We start from the raw sequence: 20,918 nt of genomic DNA on the forward strand, positions 1-20,918 counted from the left end.
AGTAGTTGTAACACCAGGACCAGCACATGGCCCCGCTTTTAAAAGGAGCGAACAATAGGTCACTCTGTGGGACAATAGACGACACGCGGACCAAAAGCAGGAAAATGCCAAGGCATGAATCTTTAAACAGGTGCTTTTTGTTACAATTACAAAATGACATCCTTTTTAAAACCCTGACCAATTATATGCGAGAAGAACAACAGTAAGATGATTATCAGCAGGCTTTTTAAAACTCAACTGACAACTCTGAACAAGTGTGAGCAATAAATGTAACTAGTGCGGAAATATCTAATTAGCTGACAAGTAACAGAAAATCTGTTGCAAGTTTTGTAAGCGATTAACAGGATTAGGTAGAGGTTAAATGATGATCACCTGTTTTAGTGCTAAATAGGTAATCATAAAAAAAAAAAAAAAAATACAGATTTTAGTTTTTATCAGATACAAAAAGCAAACTGAAGAAATAAATGGCAAGAAATAAAATGAGAAAATCATATGAAGATGATCTCATAATCCAAAAATAAAACTAATAACTTCTTAAAGTCTTCTGAAGGACTTCAAAACACAAATTTTCCAACAACATTTTCTTTTCTTAAATGCCTCATTTTTGAACAGTAAAAACTAGATGTCAAATGAAAAAAAAAGAAAAAAGTCACTTCTCCCTTTATGATAAACACTGCACATATATATTTTGTTTATGTTAAGAGTAGCTTGGTTTACAATACAATTAAATATGGTGCGCCAGTGTATCTTAGGTTCAAGCTGGTTTACCTGGTTGTCGGGATGGTTAACGGTGAAGTATCCCACACAGATGATGACTTCGTGCAGCAGCTCTTCAGATGATTGCTGGGTACAGTACCAGAGCAGGGAGCTGACGATGTGTCGGAAAGCTAGAGACAGGCCCTCTGCCCCTAGAACAGACTGACAGGTCACAGAAAAAGCACGTCAGCGAGCATCACAGGTAATTTAGACATAAACTGACTATGACTGTTATTGTAAAGAGCTTTTACAACAATTACAACACAAAGTAATAAAAGGTTATATATATTTTGCTGGTGGGAACAAACTTGGTGTACGTGTATAAGCAAATCAAAGGGGGTCTGACCGTAAAACACCCCGATCCCACACTGAAATGACATACTATTAGCTGCCAGCAGACAGTATTTATTAAACATGTCAGAGTGACAAAGCGCTGTAAGATCATCAGATGTTGCACTACAAGCTTGGTTGTGTTAGCATTTATACATAATAAAAAAATAAATGAATTAAATAAAAAATAGGAAAGTGAATTCAGGTTTTGTGTCATGAAACAAAATATATTTAGCAAAAAAATAAATTTAGATTAAAAAAAAAAAGAAAAAAAGGAAAACAGGAAAATAATAGTGAACGACACTGCATTCAAACAAAAACAGCCTCTTTTACTCTTTTTGATAAAGTTTTCCTAACAATGATTTGCAATTTCATTTTTCTGCCAAAATGCAACCAACGGCATAACCCAGTTATATTTATACTGACTGAATTCTTGTGAAATTCCCTTCTAAACACAGCACTGAGAGCTTGTGTGGTAGCAAACTGAGCCTGAACAATAGCCTCAATGCAGATCAACCATCCATTTCAAGTATATTATGTACTAGCTGTTGCAGAGCGGTAATGCAAGACACCAGGTGATTACAACTCGTGGCTTTTTTCTTCTTCTTAAAAAACAAAAAAAACAACCAAAAACCAGAAACCCCACATTATTTAAAATGTTCATAAAACTACGACAGTAAAACGCTTTCATTTCCAGCTGTTTTGAGTTGCCTGAATATGGCGGGTCAGTGAGAGGAAGCTGCTTCAAAGTAATTACCACAAGACATTAAGATAATTAACAGCATTCTCGCTCACTCTTCTGGCTTTCAGTCTATGCGGTGACTTAGCACAGTGAAGCTGTCGCCCTCCCCTCCTCGCGCTGGGTAATGTATGGCCCTGCATACAGTGATAATCACTTGCTTTCTGTTCTAACTGCTGACCCTTACCGCTCTATTCAATCCCCCCAAAAAATGACCTGGGGGTGGCGGGGTGTCAAAGGGTACCTGTGTTTATGTGCACAGGTCATCTTTGTCATAGGGAGAGTAAAGTCTTATAATGATAAGGTGCTAACACTCAGCTGATGATATACACAGATTTATTAAATCCAGGGCATTAAACACTTTTAGGTAATTTAAATACCTCTTTCTGCATTCTACTTTATATTTATATTATGTAAATGTCAAAAATGTGCAAAATCTCTATTGATAAATAAAAAGGAATCAGAATACATTTCATCATTTTACCTGAAAGGCAGACAGGTCAAGAAGGGCAAAACTGTTGAGGAAGCGGATGCCTTGTAAAGCCACCTGGATGACCCCAGGGCCGTAGGGCTCCTGACTCTGGGAAGCAGACTCTGGCAAGAAACTGTGAAGCAGGATACAATACAGGGTGTGCACCACCCCTACCAAGTCTGTCGACTGCAAGAGTGCCGTCAGTCCAGTTGGGTCCTGGCGTTTATTGTCGAATATACTGGGAGCACTAAAGAGGAAGACATGCAACTGTATGCTCAGAAACAAAAATACAAAAACACAAAACTAAAATAAATTGATGAGGGAGAACATTGACCAATAGAAAGGCAATCATACTGGAACACATTACACAATATTAGGGTACTTTAGGAAATACTTTAAATATTTTGTTCTTTTCTGCAGCTGATGCCACATCCCAAAACTAAGGAGACAAAAAACAGCTCAAACCTCGGCAGCTTCTTGATTTACTCACCAGACACAAGCTTAGAGAAGATTTTCCTTTAGATAAGAGATACTACGCTGTTAGCACTGCTGCATTACCTGACTGGGGCGAGTGGAAGAGCACCAAGTTTGAAATGTGCTGTATATTACCCGGCTGGATCACACGGCAGCTCTCAAGTTCATCTTCTGCCATTTGTGTGCCTCTGGTTTATTCATGGAATAACACTTTTTCATTTTGTTGCATGCAAGAAGCTTCCAAGCTGCTTCATTTTTGACTTAACAAGTACCATAAACTGACAGCCAGATTAGCTAAGGAGGGGGACCTTCAAGATTCAAGATTAGCCCTTTCCCTCGCACTCCTCCTACAGTAAACACAGCAATACCGCGATGTGAAGCTCATGGCAGCGATTTCAAGCTGGTAGACTGCAGTGAGTTGGCTGACAAGGTGCTGAGCGCTCTAGTACATTTACTCAAAGTCTGTCTCGGGTTTGTTTGGCTCAACAAAGACGTTACCCTGTTGATTAAGGGGACTGGCAATGCACTGTTTTTCTTATACTTGCATTTAATATAAAAATAACTAAAAAAATAAATAAAAGCACAAGATAATCTTGGCAGGCAGGCAAGTAGATCAAAGCAAGACAAAAGCATCATAAGAATTAAACAGTTCGTTGGTTTAGGTTTTTAAAAGTAAAATCTTCATGCCAAAAACTTCATAAAACCCAATCTGAGACTTGACTTGAGAACCCACTACAGGAGATAAGTGTCCACTTTACTGCAATCTTTAAAATGAAAAGAAAAAAAAAAAAAAAAAAAAAAAAAAGTAATTACTGCAGTAATGTTTTTCAAGATTCTCCGTTGCAATGCGGATGACTCCAGTGAAAACCCTAGGCTCGCACAGAGAGACAATTTAAGACTCCTGCAGCAGCACCCGCTGTGATTTGCAGCCATGCAGAATGGAGGGTGTGTGACCTTTGGATGGAACCTACAGTGCATGCTGATACTTGATGTTAGCCAACAGGCTTTGTGTGAAATATGCTGCTAGGCAAGAACACAGCCTTGTAATGCCATTATAATCCCCTGACACAGCAACTGGCATGGCACAAATATCCCACTACCCCATGAGCACTCTTCTGTATGACACACAGATAGCCGTCGCGGGACAGAGCTCACCGGTTGCTGCTTTTAGTGTCATTAAACACCGTTTTCTCACAAATATTCAGTGTCATCCAGAGTTCTAGCTGTTCTTTGGCACTGCAGTGTGAAGCAACTGGTTATTAATACTGCAGCACATTATAGCTGGCAAGGTACAGCAACACAGTGGCTGACACTGAAAATGTTAAGTTTGTTTAGACAACACTGCTACTTAGATTTGGGATGTCAAATTGCATTTAAAATGTCATTTTGAATATTATTCTGATATTTCTGTTATTACGTCCCCTTTTTTCCCTTTAAAGTCAAAAACTGCGGCACTGTCCCTTGGTGTGATAGTATGCTTAGCCTCCGTCAGCGGCGCCACTGAATCTCTTTGAGTAGAGGTCACCGTATCACACGTGGGTGGGCTCCCCCAACACTGCAGGCTAAGGTTTATGGTGAGTGACAGAGCACTGGGTCAAGTAGATGCCTATCTCCATCTTCAATAACGACAGCTTAGCCAGCTTGCCGACTGGAGTGAATGACCTGCCGGCTGATTGCAGAGGAACGACAGATTTGTTTGAGTAACAAAGAGAGCCGTTTTTATGGATCCTTTTGACAGTCCAAAAAACAAAAAAAGAAAACACAGACAGTGACTCAGCCTCTGTCATTACTTGTACAGAGAGGTGTGTGTGCATGTTTGTCAGAGGAAGATCAAGAGATCACAAAGATGTCGAGGTGTGTAACGAGTAAGAAAAAGGCTCACCGTCCAGTTACGACAAAGCACAGCTTGCACATGCTGTGCAGCAGAGCTGAGGCTTGCTGGAGGAAGGCTGACATCTTGGGGTGCTCGTCTACAGGACCTTGGACTGACAAGAAGCAGCCGTACAGCTTGTCAATCAACCCCATGTTTACCACATAGCTGGAAAGCAAACAGAGAGGAAAATGCATACCGGGGTTTATTAAATTTGTCTCTAAATGTTAAAACAAGTTAAAAGTGCGGAACATTCTTGGTAAAAAGCTAATCGCACACAGGCAAACAAAGACCTTTACTGTGCATACCTCCACAGTGGTACAGCTGAAAGCCAATACCTTACCTAAGCCATCCACCCCCTGCTATTACTGTGATATCTTCAATTTGTCTTTGCCAATGACAGGTCTCATGATCATGTTCCCTGTACTCTTTCAGCCACAAATCACTGCTAATAGTGTCATTAAAGGGCTGTTGTGGCCCCTGTGCCAGCCCAGCTCTGGGCCCTTAACGGTCTCCTGACCCGAGGCTAGTCTTCTCAAAGCTCCTGCATGCGTTAACCTTTGGGTACAAAGAGCTTACGGAAATCTAGAGGGAACTGCAGCTGCCAGTCCAGACTTTCAAGTTGCTGCTGTGGTTGCTGTGAAGTCAGTTATCTCTCGTCTTATCGCCATTTTCAACGTTCACTTCTTTTGTATAGCGTTTTTGTTAGAACTGTCACTCACTGATCTCCTGATTATGAACTGAACTGGACACTTGAACCAAGTGCCATTGTTTTGACTTGATCCTCTTCCACGGCTTTACTTGGGCTGAAAGGATCTTTCATCACACTTTTGTCCTGTGCCTGCTTTCTGTTTAACAACCTGTTTGGTGGTCGCACTTGCCACTTCGTGTTGCATTATTGACTATGCACTGGAAACACAACACATACAGTGGGCTAAAAGCAGTCCAAAACAAACTGAGAAACCAACAATGGGCAGAAAGGATATGGGGAGATCCTTTAAAGTGCTATATACAATACGTTGTTATAAAAAGGGAGACTTTTGCAAACGCTTACAATGTTTTCATCTTATATTCTTCCTCGCATACACATTTTAAGACAGTTGAGGTAAATCTTGCATTTGTACTCAAGACTATCAGTCTGAAGACACCATTTTTCTCAGGCCCTCTCTTGCCTCTAGGGTTATAACTGGGTCAGTGGATGAGATTGGTGGGCCTGTGCAGCTGCTCTGTCCAGATGAATCATGGTTTGTGGGAGGGATACTGGAAAGACCGCACTAGTCCACAAGGTGTCATGAGGCCGGGCCTGCCTTTCCTCACAGTCCACATTTCTCCATCACAGCCTCGACTGCTATAGCACAGACCCACATACCCTTGAACCTGGTTTTCAAGCTAACTTTCAAAGCTTTGGAAGTGAGCGTATCATGCCACTTTGTGACTCTCCCCCCCTGAGAAGCAGATTTTGCTTAAAATGTAGCACAGGCTGGAAGGAAGCCAGATTATACCTCATTCTCACACTACTCCCATTCTAACAAGACGCTGCTTGGACCGCTTCCAAGCAAACTGTCATTCTGTCAGGATATTCTTTACATAAGGCATGTTGTTGACCAACTCTAAACCCAGTGAAGAAGAGTCCAGGAGTGATGTACAGGAGAGAAAAAAGGGAGCCATGTAGGAGGAGGAGAGGCAGCATGAGAGTAGTACAGAGCAACGGAGGGAAAATACCTGATTAGATCTTGTGTGCGAGTGTTGAAGGACTCTGCGGCAGAGCTCTTGACCTTGGCATCTTGGGAGGAAATGCACGTGTTTTCACCTTGCCCAGAGTCAGAGATATGAGGCCACAGGGACCCCAGGATGGTAGAAATGGTCTGAAGAAGGCCTGTCGTCAAACCCTCAAAGACTTGTTTGTTTACACTGCGCCCAAAAATGGACTTGTCCTCATCGGGGACGTAGAGCTGTTAGAATAAGAAGTGGTGGGGATGTTGAAATAAGAAAGCACAACAAGCAATTATAAACTTATTTTATCTACACTAGATTTTTTTTTAATGAACCCTAATGTTGAGAGACTACAGTAGAAATATAATATTAGAAGAGTGAAAACTTAGTCTTCAGCATAAACTTTAAATACAGTTTAATTAGCAAAGATGTTAATGTTAAATTCTCTGTTTTTCTTGCAGATTGTCCTGTTGGAAACAGAAAAGTAGCAGCATTAAATAAAATCATTTCTAACAAATTGTATTGTTATACTGTTAATTATGTTTAATTCATGCAAGAATAATAGACCTTTTATCAGTTGATGAAAAATTAGTTTTTACTAACAGCTACAATTAACACCATTACGATATCACAATAACGATTTAACACTTCAAATAAAAATGCATGGAGGTGCCGAGGCTGTAACCATAACCATATGGCTACAGCCTCTTACACCTAAGCCATGTTACAACCAGAACAGTCTTAAAAAAAAAAAACTAACAGCCATTTACAATTTTTTTCATATTGACAATATTACATTTTAAAATATCAGAATGTAGTTAAAGTCATATCCCCTTCTCCAAAGAAATGCAAAAAGCTTTTCAAAGCATTTCTTGAGGTACGCAAACCTGAAACATGAAAAAGATGTACGATAAACCAGCCACACTGACAAGATATAGTCCCAAATAAAATGGCTGCAGAAAGAAATCAAACAGCACAGCAACACAAGTATTCTTCTCATTTTTATTTCCAGGCAAACTTCACGAAAACAGCAGCCCAACGCTAAAATATAGTGCCACTGTTTAATGTGAAACCCCGCAAAGGTCGAACCTTCCCATTTGGTCTAATGGTTAGGGTGAACGCTGACAGCGTAGGTAAATCCACCGACATTCTCCACAAATCTAATTAAAAGGGGGCATGTTCATATGGCAGTGCAACCCCCACTGCTTTACTCTCACACACATTCCAAAACATGGACGCGCACATGAATATGTGCAGGCGTAGGCAAAACTCAAAGTTAAAAGTTGTAAACTTAAAAAAACCAAACAAACATATAAAATCACAACTTATGATCGAATCGGAGTTCGAGCGAATGTTGAGCTCAACTCTTAATCTGCAGTCAACGTGAGGAGAAAAGTTAGTTCATCCTCTGCGGTGCTGCTGGATATGTCAGTCAGCAGAGCAGCTGTGGGGATATGTTTTATATAAACTGAAGCATACAGGCGAACCTCTCCCTCTGTGCCCTAAGGAAATATGACTGCTTTGGATTGGAACTCGACTGGGGAAGGAAGCCCCAGTAGAGTTCATGCGTGCACCACAGCCCTGTGTCTGTGCCTTGTCCTGTCTGGGTTGTGAGTGTAGGCGGCCCCAGTGAGCCGCCACCGTTGGATGTGTGGAGTGGACTGATGTTTACAGTCCTTCTCTCAGAGTGCTGAGGGATATGGGGCTGACATGTCGCCGCAATGCAGCCTCCCATGCCCGCCTGCCTCCCTGAGTGACTATGCTCTCACATTCACTCAGTTGGGAGGCATCTGTGGAGAAGTCGGGCAACGGTTTGTTACTCGCTAGCTCTTTGTCATACTCTGTTTTTCATTAACACTGCGGTTGTAGCAGACAGCAGTAAAAACGCTGCTTCCTTTATGGTCAAGCCAGTGTATATGAGCAGATAAATGTAAAGAAAACATGAAATTCTTAACATGTGCAACATTTATGTGTGGCTAGGAGAGAGGCCGTGTTTGTTTGATCACACCTGGAAACACCCTTTGAGCATGTTTGCCTCTATATTTCCTGTACTTAATAGGAATGTAAATAATGTTGTTGGCAGAAACTAATCACACAAAACACTGTATTACATTGCATCTCCCATCTTCTGCATTGGGATGCACACACTTACTGTTAGCTGATGCAGCAGCAGGTCCATAAGGAGGACTATCTTGTTGCTAAACAGCACATAGGAGCAGTTGAGCGCGCAGCAGGAGCATGCCAGGTTGTAGATATTTACAGCAGAACAGAGCGATCTAACAGAAAAAGATGACAAAACTGTTATCGATCAAAAGCTTGACATAAGACAAACCTCAGGGCACAACGCTTTACCCCTTCCAATTTGTTAAAGAACATGAACTACTGGGATGTAAACGTGACCGGGGCACTGACAAGACTATCTGCAGGCATTAGAAAACCAAACACACTCTTCTATATTTGTGGTTCCTTAAGGGTGCAGTTTGTCTTCACGAGTCAAAAGCATATCTCACTGACAGCAAGAGTAAGAAAGCCGATTTGAGATATAAAACACTCATATCAGCTACTTATGCGGACACTCCCTTCACGAGAGCCACCTTCAGAGGTGCTGAGTACAATCTCGGTCTCATCTTGGCAGAGATGGTGCAGCATTTCCGCTGGAGAGATAAAACTATTTCTCTTAGCAGCTCCGCAACAGCCGCCAGGCAGCCCCAGGCAGCAGTCAGCGCTGAGCCCGTCAGCGTGCCTCTGTATTATGTCTACTCTGCAACAAGCCCCAGAGAAGATTAATGCTTCAGATAACTGACCAATCATTCTGCTGTGACTGCTCCTCCCCCCCTTGCCCCGTTTCATCAGTTAATATTTTCTGACAACTGTATATTTTAGCCATTGGAGAAATAGCGTGTCCTATCTGCTCGCTGGAAGAAAGGAATCCGCCTCTCCAGTGCCTAAAGTAGGCCATGTTTATTTCAAGTGGTAAACATTTTGATATCTACCGAACCTTCACATCTGCTGCGCGTTTTCGGTCAAACCACACTGGCATTGTGAAGAAAAATGGATTAGGTGGAGGTTCACTAACGTCTGTCAATAACGTCGCCCACTCCTTTTTTTTTTTTTTTTTTTTTTAACATTACTGACAGAACAGTTTAAAGCTCTAAGACATCGAACGGTGTAACAATATGAGAAACATTATGTTTGAGGATAGCAACCAAGTTTGACATCAAGGATTACATCCATACACCTGAAAACAATAAGAGAGCGCTCAACAATCACATCGAAAAACTACAAACTGTGTCATTAAATGTACAGCAAATACATTGAGTTATTTGAGCAGTTCATATCTTTATGAACTGGAAAAAGTTAACTAATGGTTAAGTACACCGATAATGGGAGCGTTTGTGGAACAACAAGGTGAGGTAACATGAGAACCCAACCAAACTTTCCTTCGTGTGCAGTCATGCAGCATTAGATTCTCAGAGCTCGATTCCCGAGTCAACATTGCACAAAAATTAGCTTCGACGCAAACACCAATACGACAACTCAAAAACTTTTCACCCATGAAAACAGTGGTAGCTGCCGTGTACATTCCTCAAAGGGACACGAATTACTTTCGGTCACCGGTGTGTCATTCGAGATTATGTGATATCTGAGTAAAGTGCACAATAGTAGGGTTATCATATTATCGATCAGATTAAATGGCAAGGAAGGGTTTGACTTGATTACTGTCTTGTTAGCATTCAGGTTACACAGAGATTTTGAGGGTTTGTAATCTGCCGAATGCTTGGGTTAAATTTTAATGGATATGACTGTTTTTAGGACAAATAAAAGCAAAAAAACCAAATAACATAAAATAAAATAAAACAGAAAACTCCAAATAAGTCATTAGAATTTATTTATAGCACTGTCAAATGCTCTTTTTTATTATCCGATCTAGTGCTACGGCACCGACTTCATTTTGTTTCACATTTTGGTCGGTCTGTCCATAGCTGAGACTTTTTAAATGCAGTCTATCCGTGACTTCATTTTTTTAAGTGTTCCCATGGTGACAAAGTTTAGGTATACCCCTGTATTCATGTTGGCTGCTGCAAAACAGTTTTCCTTCTGAAAACTGCTGTTTCCACAGTTTAGAGTCCCATCCCTGTGACTAACTGGTGACCAGTCCAGGATGTATTGCTAAGTGTCAGCTGGGATACACTCCAGCTGCTCCTCAGCCACTACCACCCTACACTCCACCCTCTTAAAGGAGACTATAAGGACACACTGGATATTTACTGTACTAAATGATACTACAAAGTGTATTATTACAAAAAAAAAAAAAAATAGTCCAACAGTAGAACATTTAAAACTACCTTTAAAAATGAATTCAAGGCAAGACTGATCAGGGTATTCTTATTAAATCGCTTGGAAAGTGGTAAGAGAGATCAGGCCTTCAACTCAATTAACTTCTCATGTAATGAGCATTCAGTTGCTTTGTAACACAGCTAATCAGGGCTGTCTATGGCCATCTTTTAACAAATGAGTAAGCTGTCAAAGGCGTGTTTGAGTTATATGCCCTTACACCAGACTGTACAATGAACCACCGCGGTGATCTGTCTTTGGTTTCCTCCCACCTAATTGAGCTTGATGAGCACGACACCTGATAGTCCAGCCCCTCTGGGAATCTCACCCCTCTAAACACCCCTCATTGACAGCTCTAGTCAAAGATTTTGAGGAACAATTTGGTAAAGTGCCACACCACCCTTTCTCGTGTTACACCAAAACTTTGTGGGGACTGATGTGCACCAGTCTATTTAAACTCTCCACATTCCTCACCCTACACCACTATGGGATTCTCATTACATTGGAAATATTGTGTTTACCAGGTTTCCAAAACTGCTGGCTATCCCAGCTCACCTTAAGCATTTAAGTATCGACATGGATTATCACTGTTGGACTTGGGAGCGGAGTTTAAGACAGACCATAATATGTAAATAAAAGAACAATGTACGTTCCCTACACTAAATTTAATCCCACACAAGCAAGGAATATTATTTTACGTGAAAGGTAGGCATATTCATACAGACATGAAAGTAGCGCACTTGATCTTGTCTCGCACCCCCATAAACCACTGAGGTTTTATCCTGCTAAAACCCCAGGAGCCAGCTGGTTTTTAGATATCATAATCAACAAGGATAGGCAAACAACAAATTCAATAATATAACAGCACAAAACTATTCCAGAAGCAGAGGATTTGTCTGCAAAAAAACTCAAAGTGTGGCTAATAAACTCTCTGGAATAAATCAGAAGTAACAACCATAAACACAGGTTCCCTAGCACTTAGATATACGGTTATGGATTGCGGCTATCTTTCACCCAAGTCCATTTATCAAGGTAAATGGCCAACTGTCTGTTCAACTGACAACAGGACAACAAGCATATAAAAAGGGTCTTTATGCTTTTTGTCACTGCCTTGAGTTATCAGCAATGAGATCTGTGCTCCTCAACCTCAGTCTCACATTCCTCGCCCTTTCTGTGAGTTTCCTATGTGTGCAGTCAAGCCTGACAGGGGCAGCGCTGCAGAAATCTGACTAACTTCCAGATCAGGTTGAGCCCTTGCCTCTTAAACAGGGGAAGAAAAAGAATCCTAAGCCAAAATAAAAGGTGAGGAGCAGACCCATTTCCTTGTGCTGTCAAACAATACCTTCATTCAGAGCTATCTAAATGACATTTAATTTGATTCTGCTGTTGATCTCTCCGATACCCTGAGTGCTTCCAAGACATCTACCCTGGCTGTCGTGCCACACTGGCCTGCTATGAAGGAGGAGAAATCTGATGAGCCGTCACGCCGCACCATGCACACAAGTGAAGGCACACACACCTACGCACGCACACACTCCCAAATGGCGGAAAACATCCTGAAATAAAACCACAGGTAGCAGGTCTGATTTCACAGGATACAACAGGTCATGTGAGACAGAAGTGGAAAGACAAATTGGGTTAACACGCATGTCCAGGGACTGTAAACCTCTCTCTGGAGCTCACCTGTTACAATCACAGCGCCGATTTTCTTTAAATTACTGGAAACTATCGACACAGAATATGACCAAACCCTCAGAAAATAAATGTTTGAATTTCATCTTTGCTACCTAATGTCACAGATCAGCGCCTCTGTTCTTCTCATTGTTCAGTTCGTGTACCGGATGATAACACTTTGCACTGAGACTGAGAACATTTGTGCATTTTGTTCCCTTCCCCACTGTGACCCCTATTCCAGTCACAAGGACAAGGCATCTGCAATCTAAATACCCACTCAGTGTAACTTTCCATCAGTGTACAAAAAAAATACACTGGATTTCAGCTAAACTCATAATCCGCAGCTGTCATTATGGAAGGACAGTAAAAGGACACCAGCTACAGAAACGAGGATCAACCCCTTCATTTATTTCTCACACACTAAAGAAACACTTTCAACTGAGTGGGACAAAACAGCTAGCTTATGTGCAGCTGGCACACATGATAAGGGGTAAGATTCAATGTTCATCTATAAAATGATGTAGTTATGTATGCAATTTTAACCATAAATATCAAAAAGGAAACCCAAGCATAAATAGTAAGGTCTACTGATTCCTGTAGACATGAAAGTTAAGGGAAAAAAAACATATGTAAACTGAATAATATTTGGTTTTGTACTGTTAATTTGATAATACATGTAGACTTGTAATGGATTTTTCACTATAATCTAAGACTGTATTGATACAACAATAAACTGCGAGGATACAACCCTCAGCTGCGTCACTTAACATTAAACAATGTCTCTAATAACAATGACTTAAAATGGCGACAAATATGAATTACTGGAAAAATAATGAAAACAATGAAAATCAAAAGTAAGTTAAAAATTTAAACTGATGTAAATTCAACAAAGCTCATGCCAAAGTTTGGGATGTTATTGTGCCTCTTGTAAGAAATCTCTTCATCTGACGTTAACGACAGCGACTGCATAAACCCTGATCTAGTCACTCCAGCGACCACAGGGTTACACCAGAACATTAGCGGAGCCTCGTCGAGGAATTAGCTCATTAATGTAATGGTAACAAGATGGAATCAGCCTCCCTTGGGAGAGATATGGCAGGAGCATCTCGGCAGCTGCCTTTTTTTGTAAATCACTCTGCTTATCTGGTGGGAGGAGGTGATCAATACGGCAGCATCACTGTAAACAGATAATGTAGCTCACTCTGAGGTTAGCGTCTGTATAGCAGCCCATTAGGCCACACAGCAATCCAGATGACAGATAGTGATAAGCAGACGGCCGGGCTGTGTCCTTATGTTGCATCTCGTCATGAGCTGCCGACTGCACTGACCTGACTGACACAAGAACAGAGCGTGACCTCTGCTGCGTTTTACATTTTACAAAAACCATAAAGAAAATCTCTGCTTACAACCCTCTTGGGTACAAAGCTACTGTAATAAGTGCATTCATTTATTAAACTCTTGTATATGTTGTATATAAACTATCATATACATGCTTTTCTACAGATAATCACAAAATCCTTTGTTCATTTTACACCTTTTCAATAATAAAAATAATTTCTTCCTCACTCAAGACTTTGCTTGTATTGTTACCCAACGATAGAAACACATGGCCCTAATAATCCACCTCTTCATTCAAGCATGTTAAAGAGATGTACAATGCCAAAGAGATTATTGTGCGCACATTTTGTGCTGCAAAGATAGTCTCAATTCAACATAATACTGCTTCGAATTCAGAAGTCTGCTTGAAATTCCCGAAGATTGCAATGATTGAGAAAGAGAGACCACAAAAAAAACAGAAGAAACAATATACATGTGATGCCCTTTAAAAGCATTATAAATATAAGAAGCATTTGTCCATTAGCAGAGACTCAGAGACCAGTAAATGCTAATGAATGGGGGAAGCAAGGCCATTCAAGTCCATTACAGAGTCCCACTTGTGACTATAGCAGGCTCTCTGAAGTTATCTACTGGCAGGCCATGCAAGCGCCAGACCCACAACTCAAAAATACTTCGTACTCTAAATGATAGATGGGACACATGTGCTTTCTGTGTTTCGAGAGAAAAGAAAGAACACAAATTGATTACAGGAATGGAAATGCTTCCCATTTGTTGAAGGGCAGCGCTGTTATTCATTAATACATTTTGAGAGTATTTATTGAGATGAAGCAACTGTAAACGCTGATAAAGTAGGTTAGCTGACATTAGCTCCCTCGCTTTATGCGATTGCAAAAACGATCACATGGAGCAAACAGAGCAGCAAATGTCAGTGAAAGGATAAAGTCATAGAGGAGTCATTGCAGAGGAGGACTGTAAAAGCTAAGAGTCCTTGTGAATCCAGCAGAGAACAGAGAGACAAACAATATGGATCATTCAGAAGCATCCCCATCCTTCCTTTCTTTCTTATCTTTTAGTTAGAAAAAATACAAAAACAAACAAACAAAAAACCAACATGTGATAATGTTAATACCACTGCATATTCAATGGTTTGGCTTTTATTTATTGCAACACAAAGCTGTGCTAAGAGAACTTTGTCTTTTTAAAAATGAGTGTTTAAGGTGTGTACTGTCACAGATAAATAACCTAACCCGGTTTGTTGTTTTGTGTTTTTGTTGTCCTTAATGATTATTGATTTATTTATTTTTGTGCGAGTTCAATCAGGATTTTTAAATTCAAATAGCTGTTAACATAAGCTAAAGGGACATATCACCCTGATGGCTTAAACTCCAACTCTGATCAAGCCAGAAGCACAAAAAAAAAAAAGGAAAAAAAAGAGGAAATAGCAAACAATTAAAAAAAACAAAAACAAAAAACACATTTATATGTTTTGGTTCACATGAATACAAAAATTCTTAATTTTGTGGTGATACTCACTTGAGAGGAATACGGGGAACTGCGGTGGGTGTGGAGGCAGCAGTGATGACCTGTAAAATTTGTTCCAGAGCGGACAGGCCACCGCCTACTTGGAAGGCCACTTGGTCTGCGTTATTCTGTTGAGGCAAGGACAGAGAAAGAGCGAGGGTAAGAAAGAAACAAAGGTGAAGTCAGGGGACAACAAGCAGCCGGCCTGACGGGGGATTACATAGCTCTCGCTGGAGACGGAGCCTTTCTTTCTCCTACAGGGGTAAAGGATTGAAATGTGAAACAAAGTGATCCCTAAAGTATTCCTGTTTAATCTCAAAAGTGCACAACCTGACTCCGCCCCACAACAGTGGACTTTCAGTGAAAGGCAAAATGCTCTGCAGACTCCAGTTAGCATCAGGGTGGTCTCAATGGATCACAACAGGCTAAGTAAAAGTGAGAAAACACCACGCAGGCGATCTAAGAGCAGTACAACCCAGAGAATTTGAATTGTTCTAATAGCATGACACTATAGCTCTACTGCATCATCATCACTATTATACATCTTCTTTGGGTTTGAAACAATCCATTTTAGGTGAGCTTGACTAAATGGCTGAATATCAAAGTGGCTCTGTTCAGTTCTTTCCATGCTCTTATTTACGACTGCTATATTATAGTTTTCAAATACAAATGAGAGGGCAGTGGCTGATGCCACCAGCTGGCATGATTATAGAATACATTATTTCCAAACCGAGAGTTGAAGGCTCTCACACCAATAATATGGCAATGCATTTCAGAAAGCTATAAAAACTTCAACAAAATTAATTGGTTAACATTTATACATTAAATTTCCAGCCAACTTTGTTGTAGACAGCAAAACCTTGAGACCAGGAGTTTTCAAAGTTTTGATCACTGAGTGCCAATATAGGATGTGGCATATGATGACAGTCAACGTGGAAAAAGCACAAATTAAAGTCTTTCAGTCAGTGTTTTTGCCATCTTTGTTTAGGGGACATTGGAATTTCCTCATAGAATTTAGTGACTTTGGATGGGTTTGTAGTTTTGTAAACTCTTAGTGAGCTGCCTTAGGAAAATGTAGTCAGCACTGATGGCTAAAACAGAGGAAACATTGGAACACAAATATAATGCTAAGTTAGCATCATTTTGAGTTCCTATATCACAAAATGACATGAACCGTGGGTGAATGAGATGCACAGTGGGATATTTTTTTGGCTCTAGCGTTACGTAAATTATTATCAAGGGCTGCAATTTGGCTTTAGACAAATAGGAATTCGATTGGTATGTAAAAATTATTTAAAACAATAAAAAAATAAGGTTAGATATTTTAAATTTTAATATCTTTGGGTATTTCTAACTTAGTAAAAAGATTGGCAGAAATAACCTTTGCATGAATCTCACTTATATTAAATAGAAAACAAAGGAGAAAGTTTTACTTTGTTCCTCTGTTCAAACCAAACTTCTTTTTTGAATCCTAACCCTTAATCAGCATTATTATTAGATACAGCATTATTATTAGATACTTCTGCTTGTCACACATCACTTGTCATGTAGTCAGTGAGGAAATGAACTAATAACTGCAGAATTTCAGTAGGAATTTCAGCAGGAACAAATTAATATTTAAGAAATATTTCTTAATTAAAATAATATCCATTGGTTCCTCTTGCTGAATTATTTTTCCCTTACTCCACTTACAATATAAAAATACAAATGAAATGACTCTGCAAAGGAAACCTCTAATTATATAGGATTAGATTTCTAACATCATGTAAATAGATAGGCCCCGTCTCCTGTGACGATAGATTAATTGGCAGTATGTGGGATGCTGTTGCTACAGCGTCTCGTACATCAACAAATACAAATCCTGGAGTGGGTACTGACTATAAGGCATGTTTGTGCCTGGTTGGATGAAGAGCAGAGGAAGTGGAGGTGAGCTGCTGACGGAGGGCCTTCTTCACACAACTACAGAGAGCCTACAGGTCACTCCTCCACCTAATGAGGTTACGGTCTCCTCAAAGCTGTGACAGCACTAAAATCCAGCCACTTCACAGTGCTTTTGTTCCACAGATGGGAAGTTGCCAACAAGCCCGAACACACTGAAAGACAAACGCTTTACTAAATTACAGATAAGCTCTTCATCTGTCATCCATGCCGGCTGCTGAGGTAACGGCTCCTCAATTCCGGTGTTAAGAAGAAGAAAAAAAAAAAAGTCTTTGCATTAAACATAATGGCAAAAGTCTCCATGACGGTCTCAAGAGTCAAAGGGAACATTTTTAAAAGACCTTAATTGTGACTTCCTTTCTTTACACTTTACACAAAGACTTCCGTGTTTAATCAATTAGGTCTCGATTACCGAACTTGGCTCAACCCCTCTATTCACCCCTTCATCAACACACCAACCTAAAAGCTTCTGGGCTAAATGAGAAAAGGCAGCTCTTTCATAGTAGCTTATCAAATGGTATTAGAGTGGGTAACCGGGACCTGCCCAGTCCTGGTTGTCTCCTGCAAAAAAATTAAAAAAATAAAACAGAAAAGACTTTGTTGCTCAGTAGCTCCTTCCCTGTTCTGCTGACAGATTTATCTAGAACAATACGGGTGAAGGGATTAAGTTGAAGCTACCTGAACTGCTACCTTTAGGTCTACAGAAAACAAAATCAGACTGCGATGGTTTAAATCAGTGGTTCTTAACCTGGGTTCAATCGAACCCTAGGGGTCCGGTGAGTCGGTCTCAGTGGTTCGGCAGAGCCTCCGCCGTGACATGCACGGCTCATTTCGTGCACCAGTAAAAGACATATCTATGTCCTGAATTTGAAAAAACTCACATTTTATTTTTCACTAAAGAGGGGTTCAGTGAATGCGCATATGAAACTGGTGGGGTTCGGTACCTCCAACAAGGTTAAGAACCACTGGTTTAAATAAAGCCTTGTTTTGTATGATAGCAGCCTGCGATCTCGAATCGCTGATCTTGCCACCATGTAATGCAGTTGCCTTTCTAAGCAAATGGAACAAGCATCTGGCGATGATATATCCTTTCTCCAAACCCAAGGCGGAGCAACAGTATTCGTGTTTATATGAAGGTAATTACAATGACAGCATATATACACAGTGAGCTGAATTTGCATGCACACTTAACCGAATGAAAACAGTGTTCTGTTTCTCTAAGATCAGAGGATTCACAACTTGCATTCCTAAGAGACAGCTACAATAAAGATCCTCCATCCAGGGCTCCCAACAGGATACTCCAACACTTTGGGTAAGACTGCAAATAAGTATGTTTCCCCAGAGTAGATAAGATTATCAGTTAGCAGTTCTCTCCCTACTCATTGTGGCCACCTTAGCTCAAAAACAAACAGGGAAAAACTAAATCTTATGCATTCACTGTAATGTTGCAAGAACTGGGTTGATGACCAAGCAAGTTGTTGGAGAGCATATTCTTAGCCACATATCAGTGATGTGATAGCATTGCCAGCTGGTTTTTATTAAAAACAAACAAACCCTATTATGTCTTCTTCTTAGTCATTGCACTTTCTCTTACATGTTTTTGCAGAAAAGTATGGTGGCACAATGAAGCTGACCTTTGACCTTTTCTCTATAAAACATCTTCACTTGATCCTATAAGATATTGTGTGGCAGTTGGTAAGTACTTCAGTATGACTGCTTGAGTTATGGCCTAAAACGTGTCTTATGAGGTCACACAATCTGTACACATCAAAGACAATTTTATAGTTGCAATGCGGGCTGTGACATCCAGTGTAAAATATTGTCAGTATATCTAAAACAATTACTGCATGCACATAAAGTTTTACTGTAGGCTGAATGTTATCCCTTGCTCTAATTCTTTGCATTAAACCCGGCTAACCATAGCCAAAGTATAATCATAGATTAAAGCCGAGTAACAGTGCTTGAAGTTCTAATTGGTCTTTGAGTGGTAGCAACCTGGTAAAACAAAAAACATAAGACTGGGCAAAGACAGAAAGTCAGAGGCAGCTCCTGAATAACACATCAGGAGGACTTAATCTAATTTTCGCTCTGGGTCACTATTGTTACACCGGGCGATGGGAGGACCAAAGCAGCTGGTATTTTTTGCAACAGTGGCTGGGAGAAATTGCTTTTCATAGTCTCCTACCACCAGACAATCCAATTAAAGCAAAGAGGAAGGCACAACTGTGCTACCTCACGAACAGATGGAAAAGAACTGGCAAAGTAAATTAAGGCAAGACTTAAACTTTCATCTGGGTCTTCATTTATGTCAAGGGTTCACCCCCCTTACAACCAAGTACACCAGATGATCATCTCCTTACATATATGTCATCATTATACAGCAGGCCAAGTCTTCTGTAAACCACAACAAGGCTGCAGGAGTAAACATTTTTAAGTCAAAATTTCTAAGTATAAACATGTGTTTATACAAGTCATAATGGCATATGATTTAGGAGGCTGTGTGGAATCATCCATTTCCACATTTGCTCTTCATTCACAAGCTTTGTTTATTTCAAGAAAAAAAAAACCATGATCAATCAAAAGGCCACAAAAACCAAAACCTACCACAGAAGCCACAAACTGTCTTCAGTTAAAACTAATACACTAAGAGGTTTAAAGCTATTCCACTCCCCACTGGTCTCATGGTGGAGAAATAACAGGGCTGTTTAGAAGACAGAAATGACAGCCTATAGTTAAATTTCTGCAACACTGGAGCTAAAACTAAAACACACTTTTCGTCTTCCGCCAATGATCCAGATAATTTTTAGAATTATTTTCTCCATTTGGTTAAGCCATAGAAAAACCTCCAGGTCTGATATAAAGATTTCAAATAAAATGTATCAAACTCATCTGAAAAGTCTGCTTTATGAGTGACTTAATTTTTTCTGTTTTGGGGTGGGGTGGGGTGGATAATTTAGAAAAATGAAACAATCATGTCAGCCTAGATTTCCCCAGGTCTACACAGATCATTCATTGGCACACTACATATTTAAGGACTGCTTTTGGGAGAACCTGCTTTCGACAGTAAATGCCAAAAAACCATACGAAACAAGAAATATAGCAATACAGTTGTTTTTGCACATAAATGTGATTCACGTCCTTTCTTACACGTAGCACAAATCAAGAGATAGTCCACTTCAGATGCATGATCACTTCTGGGAATATTCCGATTGGTTTAGGTTAGGAAACTGTTTGAGCAGAGAGTGCAGCAGGCAGGATACAGAATGAAAACTCACTAGCTGCACTGAGCCTTTATGCTATTCTATGCAGTTTAAAGATTGTGATCACACTGCTGACAATAGTTGTGTTCTCACATGTACCTACATCAAGCTATAGCTAGAAAGGTTCAGAGCGGCTGTGCATGTGCTTGTCTGAGAACCTCAACATCTGAGTTTGCAACTCTCTACAAAATAAACTGTTTATTTTAAACCAGAAATTAAAATTCAACTTCATTTAAAATGTGCCAGAACACTATGTCTATAATTTCACATTTCTTAAATGAACTAAGTAATGTGTTTCTCCCTCTCGTTTTTTTTTAAAAAATTTTTTTTTTAAAACTTCTGACACTGCTGATCTGGGTTTTAACCTGCCAGTCAGTTGGAGGCCCCAGTGAGAAACCCTGTAATCCTTCCACTCTGCCCTTCACCTTCCCCCATGTCCCCAGATACAGCTCCCACCAATCCCACTACTCACTCAAATCAAGCTGTGAGTGCTACCTA

At 40.2% G+C, this 20,918-nt stretch overlaps 1 protein-coding gene across 4 annotated transcripts in view; it reads right to left on the bottom strand.

Moving 5' to 3' along the window:
• The window catches only part of scaper (S-phase cyclin A-associated protein in the ER), a 56,705-nt gene that overhangs the window by 6,522 nt on the left and 29,265 nt on the right, over positions 1-20,918 (bottom strand). For all 4 annotated transcript variants that reach the window (XM_005470739.4, XM_025908906.1, XM_005470738.4 and 1 more), the window contains 6 exons: positions 15,235-15,350; positions 8,507-8,630; positions 6,364-6,593; positions 4,654-4,809; positions 2,310-2,544; positions 769-918 (listed from right to left, as the gene is read on the bottom strand). In XM_005470739.4, the coding sequence (XP_005470796.1) occupies positions 769-918; positions 2,310-2,544; positions 4,654-4,809; positions 6,364-6,593; positions 8,507-8,630; positions 15,235-15,350 (1,011 nt within the window). The remainder of the gene's footprint in view (positions 1-768; positions 919-2,309; positions 2,545-4,653; positions 4,810-6,363; positions 6,594-8,506; positions 8,631-15,234; positions 15,351-20,918) is intronic.

Source organism: Oreochromis niloticus, linkage group LG7 (genome assembly GCF_001858045.2).
Source record: "Oreochromis niloticus isolate F11D_XX linkage group LG7, O_niloticus_UMD_NMBU, whole genome shotgun sequence".
Classification (NCBI taxonomy): domain Eukaryota; kingdom Metazoa; phylum Chordata; class Actinopteri; order Cichliformes; family Cichlidae; genus Oreochromis; species Oreochromis niloticus.